At 38.4% G+C, this 17,978-nt stretch overlaps 1 protein-coding gene across 1 annotated transcript in view; it reads right to left on the reverse strand.

Moving 5' to 3' along the window:
• Positions 1-17,820, reverse strand: part of poln.L (polymerase (DNA directed) nu L homeolog) — a 79,674-nt gene extending 61,854 nt beyond the window's left edge. The window contains exons 1-9 of the mRNA XM_041583744.1: positions 17,688-17,820; positions 16,370-16,430; positions 12,779-12,933; positions 11,949-12,010; positions 10,739-11,125; positions 9,955-10,121; positions 8,446-8,558; positions 7,997-8,139; positions 4,959-5,027 (exon numbers count right to left, since the gene is read on the reverse strand). Of these exons, the coding sequence (XP_041439678.1) occupies positions 4,959-5,027; positions 7,997-8,139; positions 8,446-8,558; positions 9,955-10,121; positions 10,739-11,125; positions 11,949-12,010; positions 12,779-12,933; positions 16,370-16,430; positions 17,688-17,808 (1,278 nt within the window). The 5' untranslated portion in view covers positions 17,809-17,820. The remainder of the gene's footprint in view (positions 1-4,958; positions 5,028-7,996; positions 8,140-8,445; positions 8,559-9,954; positions 10,122-10,738; positions 11,126-11,948; positions 12,011-12,778; positions 12,934-16,369; positions 16,431-17,687) is intronic.
• Positions 17,821-17,978: the final 158 nt, after the last annotated feature.

The raw sequence follows: 17,978 nt of genomic DNA on the forward strand, positions 1-17,978 counted from the left end.
AATTTATTCTGAATAAAGGAAGGTAATGAAAGCAGTTTAGATGAATTTTGGAAAGCATCTGCTTCAAATGAGGATTAGGTCTGTAACAATAATGCTCAGTACGAGAACGGCAGCCACTGCAGTCACACAAGTACCTTGGCAGTAGATTGAGATCCATTATGAAAACAGATAGGTTTGACAGAGGCACTTTAGGATACAATGCAGACAAGAAGAGATGATAAATGGAATATAAATGGATGGAAGTTACAGTAATCAAAGCATGAAATAACAAGAGGCAGCATAAAGAAGTCCTGGCTGCCTGAGACTCGGATGATCTAATCTTGCCTTTGTTAGAGAACAGAAAGCAGAAGATTTAGAGTAATTTTGCGTCTGTGCAGTAGAGTATGATGAAAGATAGGGTTGAATTGAAAAATATTTCAATGCGCCAGTCTTTAAGCAGTGGATGAATCAAAGTGTTGTTGAGAGTAATGGAAATTGTGATAAGAAAGAAGAAAATGTCTGCACAGAGTTCATTTAGATGTAGAGACAGTCAGAGCCGGGCCAGGGCGGGCATGCGCCCTAGGCAACCTGGCCAGCTGTTGCGCCGAAGGGGGGCACGCATGGGCAAATAGACGCTGGCACGCATGCGCGAATCACTGCTGGTGCGCATGTGCGAATCACTGCTGGCCAATCGACGTGAGCGAACAGACGCGGACAGTCCAGACAGGAGAGAAGGGACCAGACTAGGGTGTAGGAGCCAGAGGAGGTACGTGCCTGGCGCCCCCTCAGCGTTGCGCCCTAGGCAGGTGCCTACTCTGCCTACCCCTAGTTCAGCCCTGGAGACAGTTGTAGGGCATTCATGTTGAGGCAACAGAGCAACCTGACTATTAGAACTAAGAGCACAAAGCCATGGAGAATGATACTTTAGGTTAAAAGTATTGCTGAAAGAGAGGACATAAAGGTCAAAGGCTTTTCGATGATGCTGACTTTGCATTTTCCAAATTCTGTTAATTAATTTGACTGAAATGTACCAAAACATCAATTAAAAGCATTGTCTTGATGGGCACTCATAGTGACATACTATGAAATGACTGTGTGTGAGGCAAGAAATGTAGAATCATTTAAACTAGGGATGCACTGAATCCACTATTTTGGATTCGGCCGAACCCCCGAATCCTTTGCGAAAGATTCGGCTGATACTGAACCAAATCCTAATTTGCATATGTGGGAAGGGGAAAACATTTTTTACTTTCTTGTTTTGTGACAAAAAGTCACGCAATTTCCCTCCCAGCCCCTAATTTGCATATGAAAATTTGGATTTGGTTCGGCCGGACAGAAGGGTTCGGCCGAATCCGAATCCTGCTGAAAAATGCCGAATCCTGGCCGAATCCCAAACCAAATCCTGGATTCAGTGCATCCCTTATTTAAACAACAGAAGACTGGAAATAATGACTTAACTGTTTTTTGATGCATTCTGGATATTTGGATTTGTTAAAACAGTAATTTTATTTTACTTGTGACTCATTTTGCAGTTTATTCTTTCCACTGTCTAAAAGGTACCCCAAAAAAGGAACACAATTTAACCATTATTTGGGGGCAAGCCCAATATATATGACAGAAATTGCCCACTTCCTTAGAATTTTGGACATACTATATACTTAAAGGGGTTGTTCACCTTTCAGTGAACTTTTGAGGACAGATTTATCAAGGGTCAAAGTGAAATCTAGGGAATTTTCAAAGTTAAAAAATTCGAAATTCAAAGGAATTTTTGGATACTTCGACCATCGAATTGGCTACTACGAACCTTCGATTCGAATATCGACTTGATATTCTGAGTAAATTTGCAATCAGTTTTCATTTTTCATTGTTTGTGTTTTTCGAGTTATTTAGCTTTTTATTCAGTTTGCAATTTCAGGTTGCTAGGGTCTAAATTACCCTAGCAACCAAGCAATAAGAGACTGGAATATGAAAAGGAGAGGGTCTGAATAGAAAGATGAGTAATAAAAAGTAGCAATAACAATAAATGTGTAGCCTTACAGAGTATTTGTTTTTAGATGGGGTCAGTGACTCCCATTTGAAAGCTGGAAAGAGTCAAAAGAAAAAGGCAAATAATTAAAACACTGTAAAAGATAAATAATGAAGGCCAATTGAAAAGTTGCTTAGAAATGGTCATTCTATAACATACTAACATTTAACTTAAAGGTGAACCACCCCTTTAACCCATCCGGAAATACTGTATCTAAGACACGTTGTTCCTGGAGCTTAGGTTAAATAAGTCCCTTTCTGGCACATATATGGTGAGTCCTGTGACCTGCTCAAGTACAATGTTGCATTTGTCTGCATCCGTGCTTACATATGGCATAGTCTAGGTGGTTGGCACTTGCACTCATGGGTCCCAGTTTTTTGGCTCTCTCACTTAGCCTGAGTTTTGGACATTTCTTGTTTGCTAACTCCCCTTTGCCTTTTCCAAGATTTCCTTGATTTTTGTATATCTCTTGAACTGCAGCCCATTATTTGACTCACAAACTCATGGTGCCCTAACTTTGGCCTTTCTTTTGGATTATGTCTTGGAACTCCACTCCTGCTACTCTGTCACTGTACTGAGATTCAGAATATTGTGTTTACGTGCCGAGGCAATGATACGGTTCTCTCTCCCACTGAGTAGAGATGCCAACTTTTATAGAAAACTATATTGGACTTCATATATGTTTATATTTTTTCCCCTATTAACAACATTGGCATCAAGTGTTATTTTTTCTGGCCAGGTGGGTAAAATACCAAAATACCAGATGGCAACCATAACACTGAGCCATCTTCTGAATTGCCCATGTATTTTTTACACTATCTACTAGGGATGCACTGAATCCACTATTTGGGATTAGGATTCAGATCCTTATTTGGCCGAATTTTTCATGAAGGATTCAGCCGAATAACGAACCAAATCCTAATTTGCAAGGCTGGAATTAGGGGTAGGAAGAGTAGGTGGCCGCCTAGTGCGCAATCATGGGGGGGACGCACTTTTAAGGGAATTTTTTTTAAACCATAGTTTGCTTGGCCTTTAATAGTTTTTCAATTTTATAAACCTCCTGTTCCAACCCCCTCTTGCCAGTGATTTGTACTGCGGGCAAAAGCACTCCCCACCTCCCTCTTGACAGCTGCTGGCACAGGTACATATTTGGGGACAAAGGCTTTTTGGCTCCTGTTGGCACAAGTACATATTTGGGGCAATTTTGTGGATTTTTTGGCTGCTGCTGACACAGGTACAGATTGGGGGGAATATAAAGGATTGGCTGCTGCTGGCACAGGTATATGGGGTAATATGGTGGCTGCTGGCACAGGTACACAGATGTTTGGGCAATATGATGGATATTTGGCTCCTGCTAGCACAGTTACAAATCAATGATGGATTTTTTTGGCTGCTGCTGGAATAGGTACAGATTGGGGGTAACAATATGATGGATGTTTTGGTTTATGCTGGCACAGGTACAGATTGGGGGCAATCTGAGTGGGTTTACTGCCGTTGGCACATGTACAAATGGGGGCAATATGATCTATGAACAAGGGGTAGGCAGAGTAGACAAATGCCTGGGGCGCAAAGGTGGAGGGGCGCCAGGCACGTACTTACTCCTACCCCTAGTCCGGTCCCTTCTCTGCCGACCGCCCACTGTCCCATCTGTGAGAGTATGCATGCGTCAATTTGCGCATGCGCAGAAGCGTTTTTCCGTGCATGCGTGGAAGCATTTTTCCACGCATGCGCGGAAGCGGTTTTCGCGCATGCGCAGAAGCATCTTTTCGCGCATGCGCAGAAGCGCTCAACCAGCCGGCGCAGCAGCCGGGCTGGCAAAGGTACATGGGGCAACATGATGGCTGCTGGCACAGGTACAGTGGGCAATATGAATGGTAAAATCTAGTGAAAAAGGCCAAATCCTGGCTGAATCCCAAACCAAATCCTGGATTCGGTGCATCCCTATTGCATACCATTGGTCCTGAATTCTGTTTCAGAGAACAGGACTGTGGCTGCCCTATGATTATAGCTCTGACTGTGTTTGACTGGACTATATTCATGAGGGGAGGTAGTGGAAGAAATATAGGCTTCCCATCTCTTGGCCTCTAACTTATGTGTAAGACATGCAATTTATTGAAAGTCAGACGACTTAGGCCACAATGCTATGGACAAGGCTGGTATACGTCCAATGACACTGTGTTCTGCACTTGTGCCCCTCAGTGCTCTTGCACTTCTTCATCTCGCCATTAGAAATTAACCCTCTTGTGTCAATGTTTTACTAGGGTGATGTTATACTTAAATATTCATGGTGTCTATATGTTCTAGTATTGAAGTATGGGTTTCTTTATTATAGTTTAAAGGAGAACTAAACCCTAAAAATGAATATGCCATATTTCATATACTGAACTTATTGCACCAGCCTAAAGAATCAGCTTCTCAATAGCGCAAAGGACTTCAAATTTGTCACAGGGGGTCACCATCTTGGAAAGTGTCTGTGACACTCACATGCTCAGTGGGCTCTGATTGGCTGTTGAGAAGCTAAGCTTAGGGCTCGTCACTACTTATCCAGCAGAAAATGAGCTTCCCCTGTAATATAAGATGATGCTACAGGGCTGTTTATTAAATTCTGATGCTAATTGCACTGGTTTCTGTGCTGCCATGTAGTAATTATCTGTATTAATTACTAATCAGCCTTATATTGTGACATTTCTATTCTATGTGTACTGTATATTGTGAGTGGGTCCCTAAGCTCAGTGAGTGACAGCAGCACAGAGCATGTGCAGTGAATCAGCAGAAAAGAAGATGGGGAGCTACTGGGGCATCTTGGGAGAAACAGATCTTTACTGCTCAAGGGCTGTGAATGCCTTGGGCTGGTACAGAAACCCAAAACATAATGTACAATATTTCTAGCCTACTTCTTTAGTGAAGCTAAAGTTCTCCTTTAAGGAAATTGTGCACACAGTTATTTTCTTACCTGAAGTTTAGTGCGTATGTTCATCATCAGAGTATACAGTACATTCATATTTGTGTAAGTGTTCTGATGCTAAAAGAGACAAAAATAATATATTTCACTTATCATTTTAGTACATCATGTTGATTTTCTTTACTTTTCTTTTAAAAACTACAAAATGAATATTAGCAGGGCTTCAATGATAAACTGTAAGATCTGTTGTCCGTTACATTCTAGATGTAAAAACAAAGGTATTACTTTTTTTCCAAGTTGTGATAACACACGCTTGTCTGTTTTTATCTTTTGTATGAGATATTTGGCAAGTATATCAGGTATAAGAGATTCACAGATTTTTTTAAAAATCATTTGGGGTGCCACTGTGCTCTGTATTATTTGGTTTCTCTTTTTGTCTTCTGAGATTTTAACTTAAGGAACCTGGATCTTGCTTTTTTATAAGAGAACCCAAAAGCTTTATAGCCTTGAGCCATTCTGTTGTTTTTATCTGTGGCCGGCTGCCCAATGCAAATGTTCACCCTCTAAGGGATTTTGTGGCCCCTATATTGCTCAAGAGACACACACATTACTTTGAATGAGCCAACAACTGGCCTACCACATGGAAAGCAATAGACAGCATATCATTTTTGTGGAATAATACTGCAAAATGATCTGCTCTATCTGTGCTTTAATTTCTTCATTAGAGTCCAATATAAGTTCATTATAACCACAAAGAAATACATCAGTTAAACGGTAAATTATAGAAGGTAGCATATAAGTGAAGTCCAACTAGCACATTAATGAGATTTTTTCCACTACAAGTGACAGAGATTTTAAATAATGCAACAGGTAAAGAACAAGTGACCCATAATGACCCTAAAAGTACTAAGATGTGACAATATCATATTCGTAATTGGCCAGTTAATTCAGATAATGAATTGACAACTCATCCATATAATCCTGCCCTTCAGAAGAGAAAAGATAAAAAGAGAATTCAACAGTTACCATATGGGGGTATAGAATGTAAGGGATGAGTTATGTCAGGAATGTCTTGAGCAAGTAAAATGAGCTTTTCATACGAGCACTTGGTCACTTACATCACATGAGCTTGCAATGGGGAAACTATTTGAACCAGACTCTACTTAAAAAAGATAGTTTGAAGAAATGACACTTGCTTTTAAGTGAAGAGAAGTAAATGTATTTACCTGCTAAATTCAGTACATCAAAGCAATAATTATTATATACATGTCTATTAAACTAACACAGGGCAAATGCACATGGGAAGGGATGGGGCATTTTAACAGCTGTTCTTTAACTTACCTAAAACAGAGGCAAAAAGCTTGGAATCCCCCTGCATTAGCCTCCAAAGACAATCTTGTCACATCATTTTCAAATTGCCCTTAGGTTTGTTTTTATGGGTTTTTCAAAAAATTGGGGACACTTTTAGAAAAATCAGCAACAGGGGCTGCTCTGACAATTATATTATAATTAATATGCACTCAGGTTTATAATCAGTGACCAACTTTAGGGATCATTATTGTTGAGTTTATTAGAAGTGTCCCTAATTTTTCAAGTGATCTAGTAAATGTGGCTGAATCTGAACCTTAATGTGCATATTCACACTTCATAAAAATGATACATTTGCACAATTTATTGATAAAAAATTGTTAATTTCCTAAAAGTCACATGACTGGTTTATTTAAACTCGAATTCAACCAAATCAACCAAACTCCCCTCCATGATTTGAACTCATTTATCTCGAAACAATCGGAGCAACAAAATGGCATGACAAATTTGAGAATCAATTCATACCGTACGAAATTCTTTTTTCGTTTTTCCTGCGAAAAATCAGATTCCGATTAGTAGACGAAAATCCCAAATTTTTCAGATTATTCATTTTAGATCAAGAAACAAATTGACTTCTATGTGACCTTGACAGGTTTGAGATGGTGTATTTCCAGATTCAGATTTTTAGCTGCTTTGGGGTATGATAAATCTCTAAAAATTCTAGGGGTTTTTTTCCATGAAAAATTTGAGTTTTCCCCCTAAAAACCTAAACCAGATAAAATCAAGGTTTAATAAATGGGCCTCTTAGGATTTAGATTTGGTTCAGCCAGGCACTAAGAATTTAGCTAAATTTAAATGCATCCCTCGTTCCTTGGGGCAAATTCCCTAACCAGCGAAAATTCGCCAGCGACAGCTTTGCAGCCATCGCAACACTTTGCCAGGTGTAAATTCTCTAGGATAACGCCAATTCACTAAAGTGCAACGTTGTGTCCAGGGCACCAAACGCTAGCGAATTTTCGGTAGCATTACTTTGGCAATCAAACCGAGGATGTGCTAGCGTTGCCTAATTTGCATATGCCAGGAAAAGAAGTATATGTTGCAGCAAATACATTACATTACACAAGTCCAGGGAACCTTAATAAAGAAAAAAGAGTTGTTATAATGCCCTACACATGAGCCCAGTGTATAGTTTATGTTCCATATGTTAGGAAATGTAGGGGGGAACACGGTTACCCAAAACAATTTTTACGGACCTTTGCAGGCTATCACTCTGAAAAAAGGAAAAGACGCCAGAGTTTTTGGGAGTTGGAAATTCTGCACTAAAAATTGAGGAAGATCTATGCACTGCAATGCACTTCACCTGGTCTGAGCTGGCGAAGGCAAGTCTGGCACAAGAGGTATCGTTCAGTAAAATCCGCATCTTAGTGAATTTGAGGCGTTACGTCCGTTCGCCAGAGGCGAAAATTCGGCGGCCGTTAGAGTGCGAAGCAATGCTAGCGTCTATATCCTTCGCTAGTGAAGTGACGCCTGTGCCCGTTAGGAAATAGCGAAGTTCCAAAATTACATCACGCTGGCGAATTTTCGCTAGCGTTAGTCACTTCGGCCTTTAGGGAATCTGCCCCCTCATGACTATGACTGGGTATGGTGTTACGATCAAGGAGCTGAGACATTTAGTTATTGCATCTGACACTTGAATACAATACAGGTATTCAACAAGAAAACCTTAGTCCAAACCTACATACTGTTTTACATCAGGCAACAGAAGAACAGTATTTACCTACCAAAGGATCTGAGATTTTGCTAGCAGTTTTTATGTCCACATTCTTGCAGTACTTGCAAACTAAATCTTCAAATGATGGGTTACAGTCCGCTGGATTTAAGAGCCATGCTGCTATTCTGGGGTCCAGCACAATGCCTTTTATACCTAGGTGGGGATGTGTATACAAATATAAACTCTGCGTTAATGACAGCATCTGATGAAAGCTAAACTTGTCAATAACTATCTATAAAATTCCATTTAAATGGAAATTCAAAAAGCCAAGACGTATTCAAAAACAGTGTTTTAAAATGGACACATTGGCTAAAAAATATACTGCTCTAAATCAATAATGTTTTTACTATAGTTTTTATGCTTTAACAACAAATTTGCTGCTGCATCTTTACTGATTATAAAAATAAAAATTAAATTAAAATATATAGTTGATTTCTGAATTTGATAGACCTGATCTACCTCTTTTCCAGCTTTCTTCCTTCCCATAAACAAGAAAGACTGTCCGTAGAAAGTCTTTGGCATTGAAGCAAATAACATTTGTATTCGTTTGCAGCATAAGTGAGAGCAAATCCCTACAAAATAGAATACCAAAGGATTTTTTTTACATTTGAGAAAACATTTTTTTCATCAAAAAGCCATTTATTCATGTCCTTAAGATGTCAAATTTTCTTTAATTTAGCATTTAAACAAACATAACTTTTTTTGTCTACATAGAAATTGAAGAATATATTTCTGAGCAGTCAGTTTGTATTGCATGACAGTGGTACTGTTTAAAAAAAAAAAAAAAAAACTTTATAAAGAATCCTGGTGTTTCCAATGGGATAAGCAAGAACCTTGTACTTAAAAGCAGAGAGGAACATCAGCTTATAGGAAGGAACAGGCTTGTTTTGTGCTCTAAGGCTGACCAAGGCAATGTTTGTCTTACTTCCTGGTCAAAATTACCCCAAGAAACACTAATTTGCTTTCATTTTGCCTATTTACTAAGCTAACTTTTTGCATTACATTTTTGTTATTCATTTTTTTATCCCATGTTAATTTTTTTCACATGGGGTTTATTTATAAAGTGCATAAATCAAGTGAACTAAAGGAGGAGACATTTACATAAGTAAGTAAGCCACATAAAGGATCATTTATCAAAGGCAGGATTTAAAGTGAAAAATACAGGTAACATTTACAAAAGTTGGGTGCACAAAGTGCAAAAAACAGGTGCAAGCCTCAATGTTTTTGTGGCACAGGTCCTCATGCTCCTAAATGTAGACCAAGGACATGCTCTTTATGGATGAATATAGTGCTCCACAAGTGCATTGTCAGGCACAAGTGATGTGTGTATTGCAAGCGGATGGGTGCATAGCTATTGTGGCTGTTGAATGTGACCACTATTTAGTGGCCACTTTAGTATTTATTTTTATCTAGTAAAACTGTACTACATGTGAAAGCTATAGTGGATAATGAATTACACCCTACAGATAATTGTAGGAATGGCTAGCTGACATGAAAATACAAACCAGTTACCTTTTATGATCTTACTGAATGTTCAGATGTAACTGGACAAACACACATCAATACAAAGGCCTTGGCTATTTAAAACACTATTATGATCCCTATTAGGGTTAATAGGGAGTGTGAATACAAAATGACTTCCCAAAAATACAATATTATACAGGGATAATAGGGAGTGTGAATACAAAATGACTGCCCAAAAATACAATATTATACAGGGATAATAGGGAGTGTGAATACAAAATGACTGCCCAAAAATACAATATTATACAGGGATAATAGGGAGTGTGAATACAAAATGACTGCCCAAAAATACAATATTATACAGGAAATTTAAAAAATAAGATACATTGAAAAATATATGCAGAGTAACTTTCATGTTTTCATATTATTCTTCAATTTCAGTATACAAATGCAAAAGTAAGAACTAAAAATTGTTATTAAACATATGATTTAAAACACCTTTACCAAACAAAATCTTTCGGGGCCTGTTTTTTCTTCAATAAAGTATCATCTGCTGTAGCTATATAAATATATTTCTCTTCACTGGCATCAGCTGCTTTCATCTCTAAGGACACATGTATTGGCTGCTTTTTAATTAATATAATAATCCCTTTAACTGGCGAGGCTGAAACCTGCAAGAAATATATATATATATATATATATATATATATACAACCAACAGAATATATATATTTAATAGTGACTAGTGACAAATATGTAGTTTTACAGTTATGGGAAACAACATTTCCAACATGTATTGCTTTACTGTGTTTATTAACAGAGAAGATATACTGTATGCTAAACATTATTTCTATGTATAAACTAAGTGCAAACGTTGGGGTTGTTCTTTATCACCTCTCGATATCTTTCACTCAATCTGAGTTAACATGCCCGTATCCAAGTTAACCCAAGAGCAAAGCCCCTAAAATAATTTCACACTATTTTCCAACTAAGCCCTACCAATGTCATTTCTATGGAAATTGCCAGAAAGAATTAACCTCAACTGGGTATGAAACTAAAATGACACCCTCCCTGATCAACATAAGACTGAAGCTTGTTCAGTTAACCAGGCATCATGAAAAATTCCATCAAAATCAAGTTGACATAACAAAATTAAAGCAGAAGTTTTGCAGGCAAGGCCCTCACTAATATTAATGCTGATATTGGGGGATGATTATTTATTTTAGCTTTGGCTATAACCTCTTATTCTATTTCTTTAATCGCTATAATTATGCTGCAGTATACAAACCGTTTTATTACTGAGCTGCGAGGATCCATCATGAAACTCCATTGTTACTACCAGGGCTCTGGCCTGTTTTATCTCTTCCAGTAAGTCATTCCGTTGTTCTTTCCTCATAGAACCAACATTGCATATCTGTAGCTTTTCAGTCTCCTTAACAGACTGAGGTTGAAATATTTTCACATCCCCATGTTCCGAAAAGGATTGTTGTTCAAAAAATGAATCCTGCTTTACTTTTCTGGTTGCACAGCCCAAGGTATGACTTATGTCTTCACTGACAGGGCTTTTCTGCAGAGGAAAGGCACATGCTGCTTGTTCTTGGTGTTCTCGGACATATTTCACTTTAGTTGAGTTGGTACAAACCGAAGGTGCAGCAAGAGATATGGCAGCTTTATCCTGAAACAAAGGTTTAAAAGATTATTGAAGGAATGCTACAATAAGACATTAATCTTATTGTAATTATTTTATGCTGCCTTGGCACACACAGCATAGCTGACATTGCCAATGATGGTGCAAACAGTGTCAGCACCTAGACTATACCTCGGCGTGAGCCTAATGACAAGACATATAAGATGAATGGATCTGAACCAGTACATCAAAGCAATTGGTGTTTGTTATATAATGCACAGTGGGGAAGATGTACCATTATAGCTGTAATTAAAAGGTGCAAAGCCTCAGTAAATCTCTTTATCTGCTTTGAACAACTGCAATGCAGCATAGGCTCTATTGTACATATCCCCTCTGCACAGAGAAATGTGCTGTTAAATAAATCCCTGCATACAGTGGTAACATTCTACACGAACCCTATACATTTACACATCTGCATGCCATCAAACCCAACTGTAATAAATATATATATATATATATATATATATATATATATATATATATATATATATATATATAGCTAAGGGATCAATTATTCAGAATACTTGGAAGCTGTTTCCCATCACCATGAATTTAAACCAGCATTGTTATCATGAAGTGCAAGTAATAGAGCCTTTCCCTGTTTTATATTTAAAGTCGCTGTTGAATATTATGACCTATAACTCATAGCCACTTTATATGATTACAAACTTTGAATATTATTATTATTATTATTAACATGTATTTATATAGCGCCAACATATTGCGTAGCACTGTTACGCAATATGTACAGCAGGGCCTTAATAAAAAGCCAAATCAAATGTAAGATTTATTTTAAACTATTGCAACTTGCCTTATTATTTTTCCCATACACTTTGGTAACAGCATTATCATGGCTGAACGTTTCAGGAATATCTACAAAAGAAAACAGAATTATAAACTCTCACAAGCAGAGGCCTCTGATTATTTTTTGTGTTTCATTGTATACACATTTATAAGTTAAATTGCTACTATGAGTACAGGGATCCCTTTAAACAGTATTTATTGATTCTTTGGGGGAATGTTTAGCGTCCTGAGAGTTCCTACCACAAGCAGGTAGCTTTCATGCTCTGCGTCCTGCTCAGAGAGACAGGACAGTTAAATATCTTTCCACAAGACAACCTTCCAATAGAAAGTCCAATATGTGAGCTGGACCAGTGAAACAGAGTGTCTGGCCTGCCCATTCCACCCCATAAAATTAGTATGTCAATGCAAGTGAATCATTTTAATTGTTGTGTGTGTATATGTGTTTGTGAGGAATAGATTGTGGCTAACACAAAATACTTAATCTCATACATAGATAAATCTAATATAGTAGAAAATCAAATCTGTAGGCTGCATCCATAGTTGTTCTTAGCAGCATAGAAAGAATGGGGGTGAAGTCACAGAAATGCCCAATACCTATTTCATTTTTATAAATCCGCATCCCCTATTTAGACTAACATCAATTAATATCTCTGGGAGTTACTGAATGGAGTTGCCTTGGGTTCAGCTAATTGCTATCGAGAAAATTAAATTTTATTGCATAATATGAATGATATTTAGGTTTGTGTGCCCTTTAGACTGTTTTTAGCTCAACACCAGACAAATCTAAACACAGGACCAGTAGAGTTGATTTTTATAAGTTCAGTTTTATTCACTTACCAGTAATAGCTTTCAAATTCCTCCCTATCAAATCAACAGGCCATTCCTTAAGATGGCACTGCCCCTGTAAAGAACATTGTACCATTTCCTGATCAACAGATGAACCCGATGGAGGCTGATTCTTTGGATGAAAGGTAACTGCATGAACATTCGCCCTGAAAAATGTATATAAAATAAATCATTACTGTGAACGAGAATGATGCCCAAAATCCAACATCTACTTTAGTAAGATACTGTATGAACTCTCCCAAATCTCAACCTTCCTCACTCGCTTCTCATGACTACAAAAAATGTAATTGAATACCAAACCTCCCAGCTGTCCCTATTTATATATAATATTGACGAGCATGTATGTGTTGAACCATGTTGATCATATTTGTTTAGGTGTCCAACTCTTTTAGGTCGTATAGTCCCAAATCACAGACATAAAAATTGGTAGGGCATACCTGAAGCATGGAAAGTTTCAGATGACTCAAGGGTTTGGCCAAAGGTGACAGGCGTGTGATGTTATGTGAAGATTATTGCTGTAGATCTTCATTGCCTCCATCCACTTCCAAGTTAAGTTGGCCATAGACGTAACAATTACGATCTTTCTTGGAAAAGATGTTTCCAAGAAAGATCCTTCGTTCCAATACACACATGTAGAGCAGAATCGTCAGATATACAGATAGAAACAATAGAATTCTACCTGTATCTGATGATTCAGCACTAACAATGGCCTTCAAAGGCACCCGATCAAAATTTTCTGTCTAGGCCGATCGACGAGCTGACTGATATCCAAGTCTTCTGCCGATATCGTCGGCTCTTTTCACACCATACACACTGAATATAGTAACATTAATTTTGTACGATGCTATCTGTGCATCTATGGCCACCTTTACACATACGCAGGATGATTTTGAAAACATCGATTAAGCCAACCCTGGTCAATTCATACTATGCAAAGTGAATGAAATAGTGAACTTTCCAGTGGTTTTGTCTTATTTTTAAAAATAAAACTACTTATGAGCAGTATGGCATTTCTTTCGGACATGATGCCTCTGTACTACAGAGCCTGACAAAGCCATCAAAAATGCAAAATACTATATTCCAAGTTTTTTTTTTTAAAGCGGGTGTTTCAAAATGAGTGAGGTATCATAGCAAACTATTTCTATCAATTCCTCCAAATTTTTATGCAAAGGATTTTTATCAGTTCCTCAATACTGGAACAAAATCGGGACTGTCAAGTACTACACATGGGAGGGATTTACTAAAGCTCAAATTCTTCTCATTGTTATTTTAAACTTTACGAATGTCAGTCATTTATCAAAAAGACCCGAACTGAAAAAGCACTAATGGGAAAAAGTTGCAGAAAAGTTGCGAAAACTGACTTTTTTGACTTGTCACACAATAACTATGACTTTTTGTATTGTTGCACAAAAGCCATCATCAAGATTACCTGAAAACCTCATTAGCCTTAAATGTTCTATGCAACAAAACTTATGAGAAAATAAGAGGGACCAGAGGTCACAGCTTTATTAAACATTGTAAATAATAAGTCCCCTCCACCAAATGCGGTCAAGTGGACATCACATGTAATTTTTTAAAAGAATATACCAAGGAGGAGCCCAGAGTACTTTGCCCTGCTCTCCCTGGTTTCTCTCTTCTCAGCTCATGCCGCACCCCATGTTTGTCTATACCCCAGGTTTCCTCAAAAACCTAACCGTACGATCACAGCCTGCTAGCCTGGGCATAGCCCCTACCCTCTGCGCTTTCTCTGTCCTGCCGCATTCCTCCATTAAAAAAGAGGGGACTCCTAACCTAAACAAGATTATGGTGCAGCCTCACACTCTTTTTTACCCCACTGTCAAACCATTGCCATTTGACCTCAAAGTTGTTATCTGGTCCCTCTCCTCCCCACCTCACTTTATAAGCTTTAACCTCCTCCCCTCTCATACCTGCCTTGAGCCAAGGGGAGGGGATTGAAACCAACCAACTAGAGAGATCCCACCCCCTCTCACTGGCAGTCAGCAACATCTAGCCTAGGGGTCAGCAATCTCTACTATCAAAAGAGCCATTTTGCCCCCGCTTCCACTAAAGAAAAATAGTCTGGAGCCACAAAATATAACACCGCTTATAAACTTTTAAAAGTTTTAACCTTTAGGTCTCATGGGTCTCCATTTAAAGAATCACAGCCTTCTGAAACTGCAAAGCAAAGAAAAATCTTCCAGTTATAATCTGCCATTGACTTCAAAATGATTTCGACAGGTTTTAGTTGGAGTATTTTCGGATTATGAATTGTCGCAGTTTTGTCGCATAATAATTCCCAAGTTGCACTTTTTTTCCCGCAACTTTTTCGGGGTTTTGGGTGACAGAAAGCTTAACCCAAAAAAGTTTTGGCTTAGTAAATCAGCCCCTTTGTTGTGTGCTGTCACAGCTGGTCTCAATGGGAGAGCATAAAATGATGTGGTTTGCAATCCTTGCCTGTTACCAACCTGATTTTCCATTTAAAGGAGAAGGAAACGTTAAAACTAAGTAAGCCTTATCAGAAAGGTCCATCTAAATATACCAGTAAACCCCCAAAGTAGTGTTGCTCTGAGTCCCCTGTCAAAAGAAACACTGCATTTCTTTCCTTCTATTGTGTACACATTGGCTTCTCTATCAGACTTCCTGCCCTCAGCTTAAACCTCACTGCCCTGGGCAAGAGCATGCTCAGTTTGCTCCTCTCCCCCCACCCCTCCCTTCTCTACTGTAATCTGAGCCCAGAGCAGGGAGAGACTCGGGCAGGAAGTGATGTCACACCACATTAATACTGCAGCTCCTATTCTAAACAAACAGAGAGTTTCTAGAGCTTTTTACATAAAACATTCTACAGAATAAATATAGCATTCTAGTTTGCACTATTGTAGCTAATCTATTGGCAATAAAATGCCTCCGTAGCTTTCCTTCTCCTTTAACTGATTATCGGGAAAACTGTGTCCGAGTCCCGTTCTCCCCACCGTAACTTACCTTGTGCCATCAGCTAGTTTACTGAGAAAGAATGGTCTTATTCATTTAGGGGGTTATTTATCAAGGTTCGAATTTATCTCAGTATTTCTAATATCCAACTCCAATCAACTCCGAATTCCCGAATGGACATTATTTATAGAGAAAAAAGCCTGAAAAAATAGGGTCGAGCAAAACTCTGAAAACTTCGGAGTTTTCCCCGAAAACTCAGGGTTTTCCGCAAAAAGTAAAAGTTTTTTGCTCCAAATCCTCCAAATCATCAGATATCGGTACGGACATCAGCGCAGACACTGAGCCCTTCTCCTGTTGAATTATACAGGACCTCGAGAGCTTTTAGATGCCGGGGTTTCGGATTCTGGTTTTTAGACCATCGGACTTTAATAAATCTCGAATAATTTGACGTATATTTTTTTTTGCTCTACAAACAAAAAATTATTCGAAGTTCGGATATTCGAAACTTGATAAATAACCCCCCGAAATCCTTTTTAGACATATCCTTCAAGATTTGTTAGGGATTGGATATAAGGAATGAAGAATAATTTGTCTCTTCCAAAGCAGAGAACATTCAATGATGAAAGGTATAGTAACTAGGAAAATAATTCTTACTTGTTTTTTGTGTCTGAATTAACATCCTGACAAAGCACTTTTTCCCAGATAACATCTTCATCTAGAATAAAGCATTGACACTGTATACAGGCGCTTTCTAGGTATACACATAAACATACGATATTAATAATACTACTATAATCTCAACCTCCCCATTTAGTCGCAGGGGCCACAATTATATACAATTAACTTAATGGAGTTTTCAAGGTTAGACTCTGGTGCTCATCTAGTGTACATGAATGGTGATGGGATCTGTTATCTAGAAACCTGTTATCCAGAAACCTCTGAATTAAAAGTAGGTCAGATCCTATAGACTCCATTTTAAACAAATTTAACGATTTCCTTTTTCTCTGTAATTCTAAAATAGTGCCTTGTACTTAATCCTAACTAAGATATCATTAATCCTTATTGATGGAAAAACAATCCTTTAAAATCCTGTTTAAATTATATTTTTAACAGACAAAGTATGGAGATTATGGTTGCCACCTTTTGGCCCAGTTGAATCCGTGTAGGTGGTGGGGCCGTGAGGCAATGGGAGCAGGGCTGTGACGTTATGAGGGGCGGGACGTGATGTCAGGGGGGCTATGACGTGCAATCGGCAATTTGCAGATCCCCATGTCAATCATAGGGAATCCTGCAGTAGGACAGGCAGTTTTGACCCAAGCAGCCCTTCAAAAAACCAGGCTGTCCTGTTCAAAACTGGACAGGTGGCAACCCTAATGGAGATCCAAATTACAGAAAGATCCCTTATCCAAAAACCCCCAGGTCTTAAACATGCTGGATAACAGGTCACATACCTGTATTCATAATACTCCATGTGACTCAAATATTGGTATTAATTTTATAGTGTACATAAAACAGTCCTTAGCAATTGTAATTAGGGATGTACCAAATTCAGGATTCAGTTCGGGATTCGGTCTTTTTCAGCAGGATTTGGATTCGGCCAAATCCTTCTGCCCAGTCGAACCAACTCTGAACTTGCATATGCAAATTAGGGACGGGGAGGGAAATTGTGTGACTTTTTGTCACAAAAAAAGGAAGTAACAAAATGTGCCCCTTTCCACCCCTAATTTGCATATGCAAATTAGAATTCGGTTCAGTATTCGGCCCAAATCTTTCGTGAAAGATTCGGGGGTTCGGCCGGATCCAAAATAGTGGATTCAGTGCATCCCTAATTGTAATATTACAATTTGCTAAAACCAAAGTCCACTATCACTGACCCAAAATTCCAGAATGGAGAATAGACTGAAATGGCAAACACAAAAATTTGATTCATATATACTTAACTTTCAGGCAACAAAATATTTACACTGCTCACCCCATACTGGATTCATGGTGTTTGGAGGATTATACTGTAGAGCGGTCATAATTTTTCCAGCAGCGTCTGACAATGGTTCTTTGTAACTGTAGAATCCAAAGTCTTGCCTGTATTTCTCCATTTTTGCCTTGTCCTTAAAACCAAAGTTGAGTACAAGTGTGTTTAAGTATTAGTGATAAAGTATGTATGGCAGTAATTAGTAAATAAGCACTATGCAGTAATTCTCCACCATTAGAAGTTTGGCTTGAGGCAGGCGGCCCTACCTATTACCAGTCTCAGAATGGAGCACTG

Source organism: Xenopus laevis, chromosome 1L (assembly GCF_017654675.1).
Source record: "Xenopus laevis strain J_2021 chromosome 1L, Xenopus_laevis_v10.1, whole genome shotgun sequence".
NCBI lineage: Eukaryota > Metazoa > Chordata > Amphibia > Anura > Pipidae > Xenopus > Xenopus laevis.